Source organism: Electrophorus electricus, chromosome 5 (genome assembly GCF_013358815.1).
Source record: "Electrophorus electricus isolate fEleEle1 chromosome 5, fEleEle1.pri, whole genome shotgun sequence".
Taxonomy (NCBI): domain Eukaryota; kingdom Metazoa; phylum Chordata; class Actinopteri; order Gymnotiformes; family Gymnotidae; genus Electrophorus; species Electrophorus electricus.
In genome coordinates, this window is record NC_049539.1 from 24,384,194 (window position 1) to 24,402,709 (window position 18,516).

At 34.4% G+C, this 18,516-nt stretch overlaps 3 protein-coding genes across 3 annotated transcripts; all 3 read left to right on the plus strand.

Annotated features, from left to right (window-relative positions):
• The first annotated feature begins 412 nt into the window (after positions 1-412).
• Positions 413-3,617, plus strand: LOC118241291. The gene is made up of 7 exons (XM_035525940.1): positions 413-460; positions 751-1,006; positions 1,776-2,126; positions 2,234-2,269; positions 2,431-2,523; positions 2,850-2,872; positions 3,283-3,617. The coding sequence occupies exons 1-7, from the start codon at positions 413-415 to the stop codon at positions 3,394-3,396; spliced, it is 921 nt and encodes a 306-aa protein (XP_035381833.1). The 3' UTR covers positions 3,397-3,617.
• Positions 3,618-6,929: 3,312 nt separating this feature from the next.
• LOC118241292 lies at positions 6,930-10,116 on the plus strand. Its single transcript, XM_035525941.1, has 7 exons — positions 6,930-6,977; positions 7,268-7,523; positions 8,293-8,643; positions 8,751-8,786; positions 8,948-9,040; positions 9,349-9,371; positions 9,782-10,116. The coding sequence occupies exons 1-7, from the start codon at positions 6,930-6,932 to the stop codon at positions 9,893-9,895; spliced, it is 921 nt and encodes a 306-aa protein (XP_035381834.1). The 3' UTR covers positions 9,896-10,116.
• Positions 10,117-13,428: 3,312 nt separating this feature from the next.
• LOC118241293 lies at positions 13,429-17,103 on the plus strand. Its single transcript, XM_035525942.1, has 7 exons — positions 13,429-13,476; positions 13,767-14,022; positions 14,792-15,142; positions 15,250-15,285; positions 15,447-15,539; positions 15,868-15,890; positions 16,301-17,103. Exons 1-7 carry the CDS (start codon positions 13,429-13,431, stop codon positions 16,412-16,414), a joined length of 921 nt encoding a protein of 306 aa, XP_035381835.1. The 3' UTR covers positions 16,415-17,103.
• Positions 17,104-18,516: the final 1,413 nt, after the last annotated feature.

Sequence of the window (18,516 nt, forward strand, 5' to 3'; positions counted from 1 at the left end):
GAAGCAAAATGAATCCAAGAAGAAACACTTTGAAGGAATGTCTTACAAGAGCAAAGGTGGCAAAGAACAAAGTGCAGAGACTTTGGGTCCTACCTGCACCTCAAAATTCTGTCAGCGAGTCTCAACTCGAGACTGCCAAGCCATTACAGAAGAGCAGCAGCAGCACACATTTCAGAGGTTTTAGACAATGAACACCTGGGAAGAACGTCGATTATATGTTACAACAATGGTCACAAAGGTTAACAAAAAGCAAAAGAAAGTTTCTGAGGGACATGGAGCAGTTCTTCCTTGTCCTACCAACTAAAGATCCAAGATGGAAGGTGTATTAAAGTGTATAAGGCATTGTTTTCCTCTACACTTGGTCTCCTTGAACAAACCACTACACACTGGCTGAACAAAGACCCCATCGTATATGACGAACAAGCAGCAGCAGCACCATCTAACTCTGGACCTGAGTGAGGCAAGCACGCAAAGCTTGAAACTGATGTCAAGGATTTCCTTAAGGACTGGTTGAGGGACCTGCTAACTGTTGATTCACACTACTGCAGAAGCACAGAGACCTACAAACACAAGAAGTTCCTTCACACAGGCACAGCCATCTCTCAACTGCACTGGGAATATCAACAGACAGCTCCAACTGCTGGAGTGAGAGCCGTTGCAATACAATATTTCACAGATGTGTTCCATGAAGAAAATTATTCTGTATTCATTCCACGAAAAGATCAGTGTGATATTTGTGTTTCATTCAAGCATGTGAATATCAGTAAGGCTGACTATAATGCCCATGTCACCCAGAAAGATGAAGTAAGGCAAGAGAAATCCTGTGACAAAGATTCTGCAAATAATGAGAAGTCAGTTTTGACAATGGCCCTGCAAGCTGTGCTACTGTGTCCAAAGACCCAAGCCAGCAGCCTGTATTACAAAACAAAACTGCAGGTCCATAACTTTACACTCTTCAACTTGAAGTCAAAGGAAGGGTACTGCTACATTTGGGATGAAACAGACGGTGACCTCAGTAGTGAAGTGTTTGCACACTTTCAATATTGCCATTTTGAACGTGTGATTAAAGACCATCCGGAACTGAAAGAGATCATAGTGTGTAGTGTTGGTTGCGGTTATCAGAACTGCAACATATGTGTAGCCAATGCATTCTGTGAGTTTGCAAGGAAATATGGGGTTGTAATAACACAGAAATACCTTGTTGCAAGGAACACACAAATGGAGTGTGACAGCGTGCATAGTACCATTGAACACAAACTAGTTACTGATATCTTCACCCCAAGAGATTATCTCATCATACTCCAGACTGCAAGAATCAGGCCATTGCCATACCATGTGAAAATGCTCAGACATGCAGACATGACGAGTTCCTGAAACTGAATATATCTTACTTTATTAGCCTCAGACCAGGCAAACAAACTGGAGATCCAACTGTGCATGATTTGCAGGCTCTTCAGTTTAGCAGTGAAGGCAAGGTCCATTTCAAGCTGTCCTTCTCAGAAGAAGTGTGGGAAGAACTGCCACAGAGGATACAGGTACCAAATGAGCCAATAGCATGGATTAGAATGTTTCCATGTGCTCTGCCAATCAAGGAGAGAAAGTTCCAGGACCTCCAGTCAATGAAACACACAATGCCCATTGAGTAATTAAGTAATACTAATCTCATTTACATTATTAAACTTGTTTTGAAGAGTAAACTTTCTTCAGAATAAAAACAGATTTTTTGTACTGTCCCCTTCATACACTGTTATTTTGTGGTGTTTTCTGGATTGCAGATTTTCTCCAAGTGACTCTGGGCTTTCCAGAGACTTTAATATTGGAACCTGGTGCTAATGTCACCATTTGGTGCCAGCATAACCAGATGGAACCAGCTTACATATACTGGTTCAAGCACACCAACCGTTCTGTGCCAGACCAACTTGACTGCCAATTTTATCAAAAATATTCTTCAACAAGCTCCTGTAATTCTGTTAATCAGAGTGATCAAGTGGTGATGTCTGTAAACTCTCAGAACACGTCTCTAACAATAGCTGCAGTGAATCACACTGATTCAGGACTGTATTACTGTGGCGTTTGGCAGAGCAACAGAATTTCCTTCAGAAATGCAATACATTTACAAGTGAGAGGTGGGTTTTCTGTGCAAAAGAATGTTTGCTTAAAAATTCATATGGAATATGACATGTTCTATATTGAATTCATGTAACTTTATTTATCAATAATAAATCAATTTCAGAGCAAGATGAAACACTTTCCAAAAACAGCACTCAAGGTTTGTTATCTCATATTCTTCATCAGATCAGTTATTCTTTTGCTTATTAAACTGCAACACTTAGATTTCTCTTCCTTTTGTAACATTTAGTTTTATTGTGCTGTTAATCAACTGTAAGATTAAATCAATTGTATAGATTTAAATATCTCAATGCTCTTCAGATGTCTTCTTCATGCTGACGGTGGTGTTTGTTGGTGTGATTGTGATTCTCGTCAGTGTTCTTCTAGTTATGCTGAAGAGGAGAAAACACAGAGGTATCAATAATACTGCTGTTAAAGATGATCCATTAACCTTTTAACAAAAATAACTTCTAAGAAGGAAACTGATAGACATAACAGTGTCAATATGTAAATTTTCTATATTCTTATTGTTATGAAAATAAAACGAATGTTATTTATTTAGATTTTTTATATATTTTATTTACTTATTACTAGATTATATTGCAATTATATATATATATATATATATATATATATATATATATATATATATATATATATATATATATATATATATATATATATATATATATTAGTGTGAGATGCATACCTAACCAAGTTCTTTTGACTGTTTCCTACAGACACTGTCTCTATTGTGGAAAAGGTAATTTTGAGGCATTAAAACATTAAATATAAATATACAGTAAAGTGTATGCAATGTAGCTTTGCATTCTGTCAATAAATTGTCAAAAAAATTACAATAAAATAAGGGAAATAGCAAAGTTTACATGTTGCATTCAGTCTTTACTTAAAATAAGATTCTTAAGAAATCTTAATTTTAAATATAAATGTAAATACATCACTACAAAATGAAACAAATTTTGTTGTATGTTGTATTTAAATTTACAGAAAAAGCAACACATTATTAAAAGAATAAGGAAGCATAAAATATATAAAGAAACTTAAAATTTCAAAATTGTAATACTAAATAAATCAAATAATGAATGAGTATATTTATATCGATCGAGGAAATATGCCAATTATTATTCTGTATGGTTTTTTGTATCATTGCAGGAGCAGGATTCTAATTATGCTGATCTACAATTCTCTGATAAGAAAATCAAGAAAGCAGGAAGACGCACTGAAGTGGTGGATCCTCAGGTTGTGTATTCTTCAGTAAGACACTAGCAGTATACTGTGATAGAACAAAGTTATACATCATTCCTTCATTGTTTGGAACAGCTTTACATACTTAATTATTTTAAGCAACAACAGCCATAAATGGTTTCATATTTGTACTTACTAGTTTTGACAAACACATTAAGAGGACAGTGTCAGTGAGGACAGTTTAAGTATTGTCAGGAAGTATTTTTATTTGCCCAGACAGACTAATAAATATTTAAATATTTACAGGTTTTATGGGGGTTTTTTTGTTTGTTTTTGTTTTGGTTGTGTGAATGCTTGTGATTTAGCTATATTGTTCACATGATATCATATGTTGTAATAGCAGAAATATATATGGATGTGTTCCAAACAGCAGAGGTCTAGTTTAAATTGTGATTTGCTGTTTGAGGAGATGAGAGAAGTGGTTGGAATCTTTACTCCTTCATTAGAGTGTATTTTATTTACTTTGATCTTGTACTGCATTTTAAACTTTTTTTTTTGTAATAAACTATGTGAAACTATATCATATGAAAACACCATTAGTTATCTATAACTTATCTATGATCATATTTAGTGACTATCATCACACCTGCTGTATCATTATAGATTAGAATAAATTAGAATATAATTGTAAAAAGTAATTCATGTTACTTTACATTTGTAGTGTCTTAATTACTCAGTACTTTACAAGTTGTTCTGACATTAACAAAATTAAACTGTTTAAAACAAATTGCATTGCTCGATGTGTCTGGTGGAGTAGACAGTAGTGAATGTTGATGTATTTATTTTAGCTCAAGTGCTCCATCTATTTGAAGTAAAATAAATATAGACTTATTTGAAAGGCTGTGTCCTTTCCCAATAAGAGGAACAACAAGAAGGATTACCAATAACCAGAAATCTAGGATATGTCAGGAATTTTAAAAAAATATTATATCTTTTTCAAATTTCATTTTAAACATATCTTCATATATAATCAACATGTTTCATTCTATATTACTCTTGATATTAATCATATTTCAAAGAAAGACTGTTGCCCACCTGTGTGTGTGACTTTGCTACATCATGATCAAAGAACCCCAAACAACTCCCACAGACCATGAAGAAAATGAATAGTGGTCAGTATTACACACAGTAATATTATGCCAAGAGTTCATAACAGATGTTTGCCCTGCTATCTAGGGTCAGCTAAAAGAGGACGGGTTTCTCAGCAAAAATTATTATGACTACCATTCACTTCCATTCTCAATTTTCAACATTTCATTAGCAGGATGAGTTGAGGTCATGAACATAGTAAACGTCGATGTAATGCAGGAACAGAAAAATCTAGATTTGTGGCTCCATCTAGTGGTTACCCTGTGCTACATCATTTGTTTTAGCACACCATCCATGTATGCAGTCCTTCAAAAGCAGAATCAGATATGTGAGAAAGGAAAGCACTGGGTAGGGTTCAGACATTTTTCCTGGTATGTGTTTGAAGTGACAAAGGCACAGACCACTTTAAAAAAAATAAAGGGAAACCAAAGTGCATCCAGAGGGAGGTATGAACCACAAACCTGTTGGCCAGGAAACTAGTATTATGTGTGACAGAGTGACAGTGCAGACATGACAGACTGACAGTGCAGACTAGTGTTAATAATAATAATAATAATAATAATAATAATAATAATAATAATAATAATAATAATAATAATACATTGTATTTATATTTAAGGCAGTGCTTTTCAAAGACCCAAAGATGCTTGAAATAGTCAGTACAAAAAAAGACATTGATAGATATATGACAACATATCCAGTATACATAACATTTACAAATTGCAGTTACAGGAAAGATATGGGCAAGAACTGATGAAAGTGGTGTTTAAGAAGCATTATAGGCAAAGGTAAAAATATATAGTTAGATTTGAATATAGGAAGAGTTGCAGACCATTGGACCAGAAGGGGAAGAGAGTTCCAGAGTCAAGCAGCACATCTAGAACAGGCAAGATTTCAAAATGAAAGCAAAAAGCAGTTACACTGATAGCAAATGATAGCTAACATGTCAGTTTTCATCATGCATGTCCTTAAAGTGTCAAAATAAAAGAGAAAATGAACACTGGCTCCATCTGCTATTGCTTTGCTTTTTCTTCCACACTTTGCGTTTTCATTTTCATTTACGTTAATTAGCAGTGGGTGGGTAAATACTGCAGAACTGCACCTCAAATTGTCCATCATCGTGTCTCTGTAGTCTATATCTACACTAAATTATAATGACGAAAATCAGAAGCCAAGATTTTAAGGGAAGATGAAGCAGCATTGGAACGAAGTCAGGGTGCTGTGTTTTCGCACCCAACTTGCCTGAATAAAGGGTACCTGCGACATGAATAAAGAGAAACAAAGGGATACATATATCATTAGACACACAGCTGGACATATATGTAAATGTTTTATACATTTTTCAGTCACATTTGTGAATTAAGGACATTTATATAAGGACTTTAGGACCTTTTATCTTCTCTGTGAGAATTCTATAAGATTCCTAATGCTCAAAGGCCCCAGTATTGAAAAAATAAAATAGCCATCAAATCACCAAATGAATAACTGAGGTACTCTGCCTTTTATAGAAGTAGCAAAGCCAAAATGAAGATTGTATTTTCTTTTTTTAGTCACTTAATTTGAAATATGTGACATTTTCCTAGGGGCAATTGACTGAAAGCTGGCATTTTATGACAAATTATTACCTTTGTTCTGACTTTATTGTTAGCCTAGCATACACTTCTTGACAACTATTTTTATCCAGTGTGTGATCGTGATTATCATATAAAATAAATAGAAAATGGCTACATACACTTAGCCAAGCAAGGAAAAACATCAATATCATCACCTTCCTAAAATAATGGGCTAAGTCATTTTTTGACCAAAATAATTATTTTTTTTTTGCCTAAATCACCTCCTCACAATATAAATATTGCATAGTTATATATCTTTTTATTCAATCTCTTTAGCCAGCATTTTAGTTAGTAAACTAGCTAAATCCATGAAGCTAGCATTTAGCAAAGAATAGAAAGTCTCCAGAATCTGTGGCTGTGACAAGTGATAGGCTTTCTGTTAACACATCCTTTTCTGTATTTCATGCATAGTAATAATATTTCTGAGTCTGGGAACATGGAAGCAAAATGAATCCAAGAAGAAACACTTTGAAGGAATGTCTTACAAGAGCAAAGGTGGCAAAGAACAAAGTGCAGAGACTTTGGGTCCTACCTGCACCTCAAAATTCTGTCAGCGAGTCTCAACTCGAGACTGCCAAGCCATTACAGAAGAGCAGCAGCAGCACACATTTCAGAGGTTTTAGACAATGAACACCTGGGAAGAACGTCGATTATATGTTACAACAATGGTCACAAAGGTTAACAAAAAGCAAAAGAAAGTTTCTGAGGGATCCAGAAGCAGTTCTTCCTTGTCCTACCAACTAAAGATCCAAGATGGAAGGTGTATTAAAGTGTATAAGGCATTGTTTTCCTCTACACTTGGTCTCCTTGAACAAACCACTACACACTGGCTGAACAAAGACCCCATCGTATATGACGAACAAGCAGCAGCAGCACCATCTAACTCTGGACCTGAGTGAGGCAAGCACGCAAAGCTTGAAACTGATGTCAAGGATTTCCTTAAGGACTGGTTGAGGGACCTGCTAACTGTTGATTCACACTACTGCAGAAGCACAGAGACCTACAAACACAAGAAGTTCCTTCACACAGGCACAGCCATCTCTCAACTGCACTGGGAATATCAACAGACAGCTCCAACTGCTGGAGTGAGAGCCGTTGCAATACAATATTTCACAGATGTGTTCCATGAAGAAAATTATTCTGTATTCATTCCACGAAAAGATCAGTGTGATATTTGTGTTTCATTCAAGCATGTGAATATCAGTAAGGCTGACTATAATGCCCATGTCACCCAGAAAGATGAAGTAAGGCAAGAGAAATCCTGTGACAAAGATTCTGCAAATAATGAGAAGTCAGTTTTGACAATGGCCCTGCAAGCTGTGCTACTGTGTCCAAAGACCCAAGCCAGCAGCCTGTATTACAAAACAAAACTGCAGGTCCATAACTTTACACTCTTCAACTTGAAGTCAAAGGAAGGGTACTGCTACATTTGGGATGAAACAGACGGTGACCTCAGTAGTGAAGTGTTTGCACACTTTCAATATTGCCATTTTGAACGTGTGATTAAAGACCATCCGGAACTGAAAGAGATCATAGTGTGTAGTGTTGGTTGCGGTTATCAGAACTGCAACATATGTGTAGCCAATGCATTCTGTGAGTTTGCAAGGAAATATGGGGTTGTAATAACACAGAAATACCTTGTTGCAAGGAACACACAAATGGAGTGTGACAGCGTGCATAGTACCATTGAACACAAACTAGTTACTGATATCTTCACCCCAAGAGATTATCTCATCATACTCCAGACTGCAAGAATCAGGCCATTGCCATACCATGTGAAAATGCTCAGACATGCAGACATGACGAGTTCCTGAAACTGAATATATCTTACTTTATTAGCATCAGACCAGGCAAACAAACTGGAGATCCAACTGTGCATGATTTGCAGGCTCTTCAGTTTAGCAGTGAAGGCAAGGTCCATTTCAAGCTGTCCTTCTCAGAAGAAGTGTGGGAAGAACTGCCACAGAGGATACAGGTACCAAATGAGCCAATAGCATGGATTAGAATGTTTCCATGTGCTCTGCCAATCAAGGAGAGAAAGTTCCAGGACCTCCAGTCAATGAAACACACAATGCCCATTGAGTAATTAAGTAATACTAATCTCATTTACATTATTAAACTTGTTTTGAAGAGTAAACTTTCTTCAGAATAAAAACAGATTTTTTGTACTGTCCCCTTCATACACTGTTATTTTGTGGTGTTTTCTGGATTGCAGATTTTCTCCAAGTGACTCTGGGCTTTCCAGAGACTTTAATATTGGAACCTGGTGCTAATGTCACCATTTGGTGCCAGCATAACCAGATGGAACCAGCTTACATATACTGGTTCAAGCACACCAACCGTTCTGTGCCAGACCAACTTGACTGCCAATTTTATCAAAAATATTCTTCAACAAGCTCCTGTAATTCTGTTAATCAGAGTGATCAAGTGGTGATGTCTGTAAACTCTCAGAACACGTCTCTAACAATAGCTGCAGTGAATCACACTGATTCAGGACTGTATTACTGTGGCGTTTGGCAGAGCAACAGAATTTCCTTCAGAAATGCAATACATTTACAAGTGAGAGGTGGGTTTTCTGTGCAAAAGAATGTTTGCTTAAAAATTCATATGGAATATGACATGTTCTATATTGAATTCATGTAACTTTATTTATCAATAATAAATCAATTTCAGAGCAAGATGAAACACTTTCCAAAAACAGCACTCAAGGTTTGTTATCTCATATTCTTCATCAGATCAGTTATTCTTTTGCTTATTAAACTGCAACACTTAGATTTCTCTTCCTTTTGTAACATTTAGTTTTATTGTGCTGTTAATCAACTGTAAGATTAAATCAATTGTATAGATTTAAATATCTCAATGCTCTTCAGATGTCTTCTTCATGCTGACGGTGGTGTTTGTTGGTGTGATTGTGATTCTCGTCAGTGTTCTTCTAGTTATGCTGAAGAGGAGAAAACACAGAGGTATCAATAATACTGCTGTTAAAGATGATCCATTAACCTTTTAACAAAAATAACTTCTAAGAAGGAAACTGATAGACATAACAGTGTCAATATGTAAATTTTCTATATTCTTATTGTTATGAAAATAAAACGAATGTTATTTATTTAGATTTTTTATATATTTTATTTACTTATTACTAGATTATATTGCAATTATATATATATATATATATATATATATATATATATATATATATATATATATATATATATATATATATTAGTGTGAGATGCATACCTAACCAAGTTCTTTTGACTGTTTCCTACAGACACTGTCTCTATTGTGGAAAAGGTAATTTTGAGGCATTAAAACATTAAATATAAATATACAGTAAAGTGTATGCAATGTAGCTTTGCATTCTGTCAATAAATTGTCAAAAAAATTACAATAAAATAAGGGAAATAGCAAAGTTTACATGTTGCATTCAGTCTTTACTTAAAATAAGATTCTTAAGAAATCTTAATTTTAAATATAAATGTAAATACATCACTACAAAATGAAACAAATTTTGTTGTATGTTGTATTTAAATTTACAGAAAAAGCAACACATTATTAAAAGAATAAGGAAGCATAAAATATATAAAGAAACTTAAAATTTCAAAATTGTAATACTAAATAAATCAAATAATGAATGAGTATATTTATATCGATCGAGGAAATATGCCAATTATTATTCTGTATGGTTTTTTGTATCATTGCAGGAGCAGGATTCTAATTATGCTGATCTACAATTCTCTGATAAGAAAATCAAGAAAGCAGGAAGACGCACTGAAGTGGTGGATCCTCAGGTTGTGTATTCTTCAGTAAGACACTAGCAGTATACTGTGATAGAACAAAGTTATACATCATTCCTTCATTGTTTGGAACAGCTTTACATACTTAATTATTTTAAGCAACAACAGCCATAAATGGTTTCATATTTGTACTTACTAGTTTTGACAAACACATTAAGAGGACAGTGTCAGTGAGGACAGTTTAAGTATTGTCAGGAAGTATTTTTATTTGCCCAGACAGACTAATAAATATTTAAATATTTACAGGTTTTATGGGGGTTTTTTTGTTTGTTTTTGTTTTGGTTGTGTGAATGCTTGTGATTTAGCTATATTGTTCACATGATATCATATGTTGTAATAGCAGAAATATATATGGATGTGTTCCAAACAGCAGAGGTCTAGTTTAAATTGTGATTTGCTGTTTGAGGAGATGAGAGAAGTGGTTGGAATCTTTACTCCTTCATTAGAGTGTATTTTATTTACTTTGATCTTGTACTGCATTTTAAACTTTTTTTTTTGTAATAAACTATGTGAAACTATATCATATGAAAACACCATTAGTTATCTATAACTTATCTATGATCATATTTAGTGACTATCATCACACCTGCTGTATCATTATAGATTAGAATAAATTAGAATATAATTGTAAAAAGTAATTCATGTTACTTTACATTTGTAGTGTCTTAATTACTCAGTACTTTACAAGTTGTTCTGACATTAACAAAATTAAACTGTTTAAAACAAATTGCATTGCTCGATGTGTCTGGTGGAGTAGACAGTAGTGAATGTTGATGTATTTATTTTAGCTCAAGTGCTCCATCTATTTGAAGTAAAATAAATATAGACTTATTTGAAAGGCTGTGTCCTTTCCCAATAAGAGGAACAACAAGAAGGATTACCAATAACCAGAAATCTAGGATATGTCAGGAATTTTAAAAAAATATTATATCTTTTTCAAATTTCATTTTAAACATATCTTCATATATAATCAACATGTTTCATTCTATATTACTCTTGATATTAATCATATTTCAAAGAAAGACTGTTGCCCACCTGTGTGTGTGACTTTGCTACATCATGATCAAAGAACCCCAAACAACTCCCACAGACCATGAAGAAAATGAATAGTGGTCAGTATTACACACAGTAATATTATGCCAAGAGTTCATAACAGATGTTTGCCCTGCTATCTAGGGTCAGCTAAAAGAGGACGGGTTTCTCAGCAAAAATTATTATGACTACCATTCACTTCCATTCTCAATTTTCAACATTTCATTAGCAGGATGAGTTGAGGTCATGAACATAGTAAACGTCGATGTAATGCAGGAACAGAAAAATCTAGATTTGTGGCTCCATCTAGTGGTTACCCTGTGCTACATCATTTGTTTTAGCACACCATCCATGTATGCAGTCCTTCAAAAGCAGAATCAGATATGTGAGAAAGGAAAGCACTGGGTAGGGTTCAGACATTTTTCCTGGTATGTGTTTGAAGTGACAAAGGCACAGACCACTTTAAAAAAAATAAAGGGAAACCAAAGTGCATCCAGAGGGAGGTATGAACCACAAACCTGTTGGCCAGGAAACTAGTATTATGTGTGACAGACTGACAGTGCAGACATGACAGACTGACAGTGCAGACTAGTGTTAATAATAATAATAATAATAATAATAATAATAATAATAATAATAATAATAATAATAATAATACATTGTATTTATATTTAAGGCAGTGCTTTTCAAAGACCCAAAGATGCTTGAAATAGTCAGTACAAAAAAAGACATTGATAGATATATGACAACATATCCAGTATACATAACATTTACAAATTGCAGTTACAGGAAAGATATGGGCAAGAACTGATGAAAGTGGTGTTTAAGAAGCATTATAGGCAAAGGTAAAAATATATAGTTAGATTTGAATATAGGAAGAGTTGCAGACCATTGGACCAGAAGGGGAAGAGAGTTCCAGAGTCAAGCAGCACATCTAGAACAGGCAAGATTTCAAAATGAAAGCAAAAAGCAGTTACACTGATAGCAAATGATAGCTAACATGTCAGTTTTCATCATGCATGTCCTTAAAGTGTCAAAATAAAAGAGAAAATGAACACTGGCTCCATCTGCTATTGCTTTGCTTTTTCTTCCACACTTTGCGTTTTCATTTTCATTTACGTTAATTAGCAGTGGGTGGGTAAATACTGCAGAACTGCACCTCAAATTGTCCATCATCGTGTCTCTGTAGTCTATATCTACACTAAATTATAATGACGAAAATCAGAAGCCAAGATTTTAAGGGAAGATGAAGCAGCATTGGAACGAAGTCAGGGTGCTGTGTTTTCGCACCCAACTTGCCTGAATAAAGGGTACCTGCGACATGAATAAAGAGAAACAAAGGGATACATATATCATTAGACACACAGCTGGACATATATGTAAATGTTTTATACATTTTTCAGTCACATTTGTGAATTAAGGACATTTATATAAGGACTTTAGGACCTTTTATCTTCTCTGTGAGAATTCTATAAGATTCCTAATGCTCAAAGGCCCCAGTATTGAAAAAATAAAATAGCCATCAAATCACCAAATGAATAACTGAGGTACTCTGCCTTTTATAGAAGTAGCAAAGCCAAAATGAAGATTGTATTTTCTTTTTTTAGTCACTTAATTTGAAATATGTGACATTTTCCTAGGGGCAATTGACTGAAAGCTGGCATTTTATGACAAATTATTACCTTTGTTCTGACTTTATTGTTAGCCTAGCATACACTTCTTGACAACTATTTTTATCCAGTGTGTGACCGTGATTATCATATAAAATAAATAGAAAATGGCTACATACACTTAGCCAAGCAAGGAAAAACATCAATATCATCACCTTCCTAAAATAATGGGCTAAGTCATTTTTTGACCAAAATAATTATTTTTTTTTTTGCCTAAATCACCTCCTCACAATATAAATATTGCATAGTTATATATCTTTTTATTCAATCTCTTTAGCCAGCATTTTAGTTAGTAAACTAGCTAAATCCATGAAGCTAGCATTTAGCAAAGAATAGAAAGTCTCCAGAATCTGTGGCTGTGACAAGTGATAGGCTTTCTGTTAACACATCCTTTTCTGTATTTCATGCATAGTAATAATATTTCTGAGTCTGGGAACATGGAAGCAAAATGAATCCAAGAAGAAACACTTTGAAGGAATGTCTTACAAGAGCAAAGGTGGCAAAGAACAAAGTGCAGAGACTTTGGGTCCTACCTGCACCTCAAAATTCTGTCAGCGAGTCTCAACTCGAGACTGCCAAGCCATTACAGAAGAGCAGCAGCAGCACACATTTCAGAGGTTTTAGACAATGAACACCTGGGAAGAACGTCGATTATATGTTACAACAATGGTCACAAAGGTTAACAAAAAGCAAAAGAAAGTTTCTGAGGGATATGGAGCAGTTCTTCCTTGTCCTACCAACTAAAGATCCAAGATGGAAGGTGTATTAAAGTGTATAAGGCATTGTTTTCCTCTACACTTGGTCTCCTTGAACAAACCACTACACACTGGCTGAACAAAGACCCCATCGTATATGACGAACAAGCAGCAGCAGCACCATCTAACTCTGGACCTGAGTGAGGCAAGCACGCAAAGCTTGAAACTGATGTCAAGGATTTCCTTAAGGACTGGTTGAGGGACCTGCTAACTGTTGATTCACACTACTGCAGAAGCACAGAGACCTACAAACACAAGAAGTTCCTTCACACAGGCACAGCCATCTCTCAACTGCACTGGGAATATCAACAGACAGCTGCAACTGCTGGAGTGAGAGCCGTTGCAATACAATATTTCACAGATGTGTTCCATGAAGAAAATTATTCTGTATTCATTCCACGAAAAGATCAGTGTGATATTTGTGTTTCATTCAAGCATGTGAATATCAGTAAGGCTGACTATAATGCCCATGTCACCCAGAAAGATGAAGTAAGGCAAGAGAAATCCTGTGACAAAGATTCTGCAAATAATGAGAAGTCAGTTTTGACAATGGCCCTGCAAGCTGTGCTACTGTGTCCAAAGACCCAAGCCAGCAGCCTGTATTACAAAACAAAACTGCAGGTCCATAACTTTACACTCTTCAACTTGAAGTCAAAGGAAGGGTACTGCTACATTTGGGATGAAACAGACGGTGACCTCAGTAGTGAAGTGTTTGCACACTTTCAATATTGCCATTTTGAACGTGTGATTAAAGACCATCCGGAACTGAAAGAGATCATAGTGTGTAGTGTTGGTTGCGGTTATCAGAACTGCAACATATGTGTAGCCAATGCATTCTGTGAGTTTGCAAGGAAATATGGGGTTGTAATAACACAGAAATACCTTGTTGCAAGGAACACACAAATGGAGTGTGACAGCGTGCATAGTACCATTGAACACAAACTAGTTACTGATATCTTCACCCCAAGAGATTATCTCATCATACTCCAGACTGCAAGAATCAGGCCATTGCCATACCATGTGAAAATGCTCAGACATGCAGACATGACGAGTTCCTGAAACTGAATATATCTTACTTTATTAGCCTCAGACCAGGCAAACAAACTGGAGATCCAACTGTGCATGATTTGCAGGCTCTTCAGTTTAGCAGTGAAGGCAAGGTCCATTTCAAGCTGTCCTTCTCAGAAGAAGTGTGGGAAGAACTGCCACAGAGGATACAGGTACCAAATGAGCCAATAGCATGGATTAGAATGTTTCCATGTGCTCTGCCAATCAAGGAGAGAAAGTTCCAGGACCTCCAGTCAATGAAACACACAATGCCCATTGAGTAATTAAGTAATACTAATCTCATTTACATTATTAAACTTGTTTTGAAGAGTAAACTTTCTTCAGAATAAAAACAGATTTTTTGTACTGTCCCCTTCATACACTGTTATTTTGTGGTGTTTTCTGGATTGCAGATTTTCTCCAAGTGACTCTGGGCTTTCCAGAGACTTTAATATTGGAACCTGGTGCTAATGTCACCATTTGGTGCCAGCATAACCAGATGGAACCAGCTTACATATACTGGTTCAAGCACACCAACCGTTCTGTGCCAGACCAACTTGACTGCCAATTTTATCAAAAATATTCTTCAACAAGCTCCTGTAATTCTGTTAATCAGAGTGATCAAGTGGTGATGTCTGTAAACTCTCAGAACACGTCTCTAACAATAGCTGCAGTGAATCACACTGATTCAGGACTGTATTACTGTGGCGTTTGGCAGAGCAACAGAATTTCCTTCAGAAATGCAATACATTTACAAGTGAGAGGTGGGTTTTCTGTGCAAAAGAATGTTTGCTTAAAAATTCATATGGAATATGACATGTTCTATATTGAATTCATGTAACTTTATTTATCAATAATAAATCAATTTCAGAGCAAGATGAAACACTTTCCAAAAACAGCACTCAAGGTTTGTTATCTCATATTCTTCATCAGATCAGTTATTCTTTTGCTTATTAAACTGCAACACTTAGATTTCTCTTCCTTTTGTAACATTTTGTTTTATTGTGCTGTTAATCAACTGTAAGATTAAATCAATTGTATAGATTTAAATATCTCAATGCTCTTCAGATGTCTTCTTCATGCTGACGGTGGTGTTTGTTGGTGTGATTGTGATTCTCGTCAGTGTTCTTCTAGTTATGCTGAAGAGGAGAAAACACAGAGGTATCAATAATACTGCTGTTAAAGATGATCCATTAACCTTTTAACAAAAATAACTTCTAAGAAGGAAACTGATAGACATAACAGTGTCAATATGTAAATTTTCTATATTCTTATTGTTATGAAAATAAAACGAATGTTATTTATTTAGATTTTTTATATATTTTATTTACTTATTACTAGATTATATTGCAATTATATATATATATATATATATATATATATATATATATATATATATATATATATATATATATATATATATATATATATATATATATATTAGTGTGAGATGCATACCTAACCAAGTTCTTTTGACTGTTTCCTACAGACACTGTCTCTATTGTGGAAAAGGTAATTTTGAGGCATTAAAACATTAAATTTAAATATACAGCAAAGTGTATGCAATGTAGCTTTGCATTCTGTCAATAAATTGTCAAAAAAATTAAAATAAAATAAGGGAAATAGCAAAGTTTACATGTTGCATTCAGTCTTTACTTAAAATAAGATTCTTAAGAAATCTTAATTTTAAATTTAAATGTAAATACATCACTACAAAATGAAACAAATTTTGTTGTATGTTGTATTTAAATTTACAGAAAAAGCAACACATTATTAAAAGAATAAGGAAGCATAAAATATATAAAGAAACTTAAAATTTCAAAATTGTAATACTAAATAAATCAAATAATGAATGAGTATATTTATATCGATCGAGGAAATATGCCAATTATTATTCTGTATGGTTTTTTGTATCATTGCAGGAGCAGGATTCTAATTATGCTGATCTACAATTCTCTGATAAGAAAATCAAGAAAGCAGGAAGACGCACTGAAGTGGTGGATCCTCAGGTTGTGTATTCTTCAGTAAGACACTAGCAGTATACTGTGATAGAACAAAGTTATACATCATTCCTTCATTGTTTGGAACAGCTTTACATACTTAATTATTTTAAGCAACAACAGCCATAAATGGTTTCATATTTGTACTTACTAGTTTTGACAAACACATTAAGAGGACAGTGTCAGTGAGGACAGTTTAAGTATTGTCAGGAAGTATTTTTATTTGCCCAGACAGACTAATAAATATTTAAATATTTACAGGTTTTATGGGGTTTTTTTGTTTTGTTTTTGTTTTGGTTGTGTGAATGCTTGTGATTTAGCTACATTGTTCACATGATATCATATGTTGTAATAGCAGAAATATATATGGATGTGTTCCAAACAGCAGAGGTCTAGTTTAAATTGTGATTTGCTGTTTGAGGAGATGAGAGAAGTGGTTGGAATCTTTACTCCTTCATTAGAGTGTATTTTATTTACTTTGATCTTGTACTGCATTTTAAACTTTTTTTTTTTTGTAATAAACTATGTGAAACTATATCATATGAAAACACCATTAGTTATCTATAACTTATCTATGATCATATTTAGTGACTATCATCACACCTGCTGTATCATTATAGATTAGAATAAATTAGAATATAATTGTAAAAAGTAATTCATGTTACTTTACATTTGTAGTGTCTTAATTACTCAGTACTTTACAAGTTGTTCTGACATTAACAAAATTAAACTGTTTAAAACAAATTGCATTGCTCGATGTGTCTGGTGGAGTAGACAGTAGTGAATGTTGATGTATTTATTTTAGCTCAAGTGCTCCATCTATTTGAAGTAAAATAAATATAGACTTATTTGAAAGGCTGTGTCCTTTCCCAATAAGAGGAACAACAAGAAGGATTACCAATAACCAGAAATCTAGGATATGTCAGGAATTTAAAAAAAATATTATATCTTTTTCAAATTTCATTTTAAACATATCTTCATATATAATCAACATGTTTCATTCTATATTACTCTTGATATTAATCATATTTCAAAGAAAGACTGTTGCCCACCTGTGTGTGTGACTTTGCTACATCATGATCAAAGAACCCCAAACAACTCCCACAGACCATGAAGAAAATGAATAGTGGTCAGTATTACACACAGTAATATTATGCCAAGAGTTCATAACAGATGTTTGCCCTGCTATCTAGGGTCAGCTAAAAGAGGACGGGTTTCTCAGCAAAAATTATTATGACTACCATTCACTTCCATTCTCAATTTTCAACATTTCATTAGCAGGATGAGTTGAGGTCATGAACATAGTAAACGTCGATGTAATGCAGGAACAGAAAAATCTAGATTTGTGGCTCCATCTAGTGGTTACCCTGTGCTACATCATTTGTTTTAGCACACCATCCATGTATGCAGTCCTTCAAAAGCAGAATCAGATATGTGAGAAAGGAAAGCACTGGGTAGGGTTCAGACATTTTTCCTGGTATGTGTTTGAAGTGACAAAGGCACAGACCACTTTAAAAAAAATAAAGGGAAACCAAAGTGCATCCAGAGGGAGGTATGAACCACAAACCTGTTGGCCAGGAAACTAGTATTATGTGTGACAGACTGACAGTGCAGACATGACAGACTGACAGTGCAGACTAGTGTTAATAATAATAATAATAATAATAATAATAATAATAATAATAATAATAATAATAATACATTGTATTTATATTTAAGGCAGTGCTTTTCAAAGACCCAAAGATGCTTGAAATAGTCAGTACAAAAAAAGACATTGATAGATATATGACAACATATCCAGTATACATAACATTTACAAATTGCAGTTACAGGAAAGATATGGGCAAGAACTGATGAAAGTGGTGTTTAAGAAGCATTATAGGCAAAGGTAAAAATATATAGTTAGATTTGAATATAGGAAGAGTTGCAGACCATTGGACCAGAAGGGGAAGAGAGTTCCAGAGTCAAGCAGCACATCTAGAACAGGCAAGATTTCAAAATGAAAGCAAAAAGCAGTTACACTGATAGCAAATGATAGCTAACATGTCAGTTTTCATCATGCATGTCCTTAAAGTGTCAAAATAAAAGAGAAAATGAACACTGGCTCCATCTGCTATTGCTTTGCTTTTTCTTCCACA

What these genes read in the sequence shown, in the direction of transcription:
- LOC118241292 (XM_035525941.1), top strand. Translation starts at nt 6,930, where the DNA reads ATGACGAACAAGCAGCAGCAGCACCATCTAACTCTGGACCTGAGTGAG. An exon ending in CATTTGGGATGAAACAGACG is followed by an intron (nt 7,524 to 8,292) that starts GTGACCTCAGTA and finishes TCTGGATTGCAG; the next exon opens with ATTTTCTCCAAGTGACTCTG. An exon ending in GAAGAGGAGAAAACACAGAG is followed by an intron (nt 9,041 to 9,348) that starts GTATCAATAATA and finishes TGTTTCCTACAG; the next exon opens with ACACTGTCTCTATTGTGGAA.
- LOC118241291 (XM_035525940.1), top strand. Translation starts at nt 413, where the DNA reads ATGACGAACAAGCAGCAGCAGCACCATCTAACTCTGGACCTGAGTGAG. An exon ending in CATTTGGGATGAAACAGACG is followed by an intron (nt 1,007 to 1,775) that starts GTGACCTCAGTA and finishes TCTGGATTGCAG; the next exon opens with ATTTTCTCCAAGTGACTCTG. An exon ending in GAAGAGGAGAAAACACAGAG is followed by an intron (nt 2,524 to 2,849) that starts GTATCAATAATA and finishes TGTTTCCTACAG; the next exon opens with ACACTGTCTCTATTGTGGAA.
- LOC118241293 (XM_035525942.1), top strand. Translation starts at nt 13,429, where the DNA reads ATGACGAACAAGCAGCAGCAGCACCATCTAACTCTGGACCTGAGTGAG. An exon ending in TAACTCTGGACCTGAGTGAG is followed by an intron (nt 13,477 to 13,766) that starts GCAAGCACGCAA and finishes GTTTCATTCAAG; the next exon opens with CATGTGAATATCAGTAAGGC. An exon ending in CTGTCTCTATTGTGGAAAAG is followed by an intron (nt 15,891 to 16,300) that starts GTAATTTTGAGG and finishes GTATCATTGCAG; the next exon opens with GAGCAGGATTCTAATTATGC.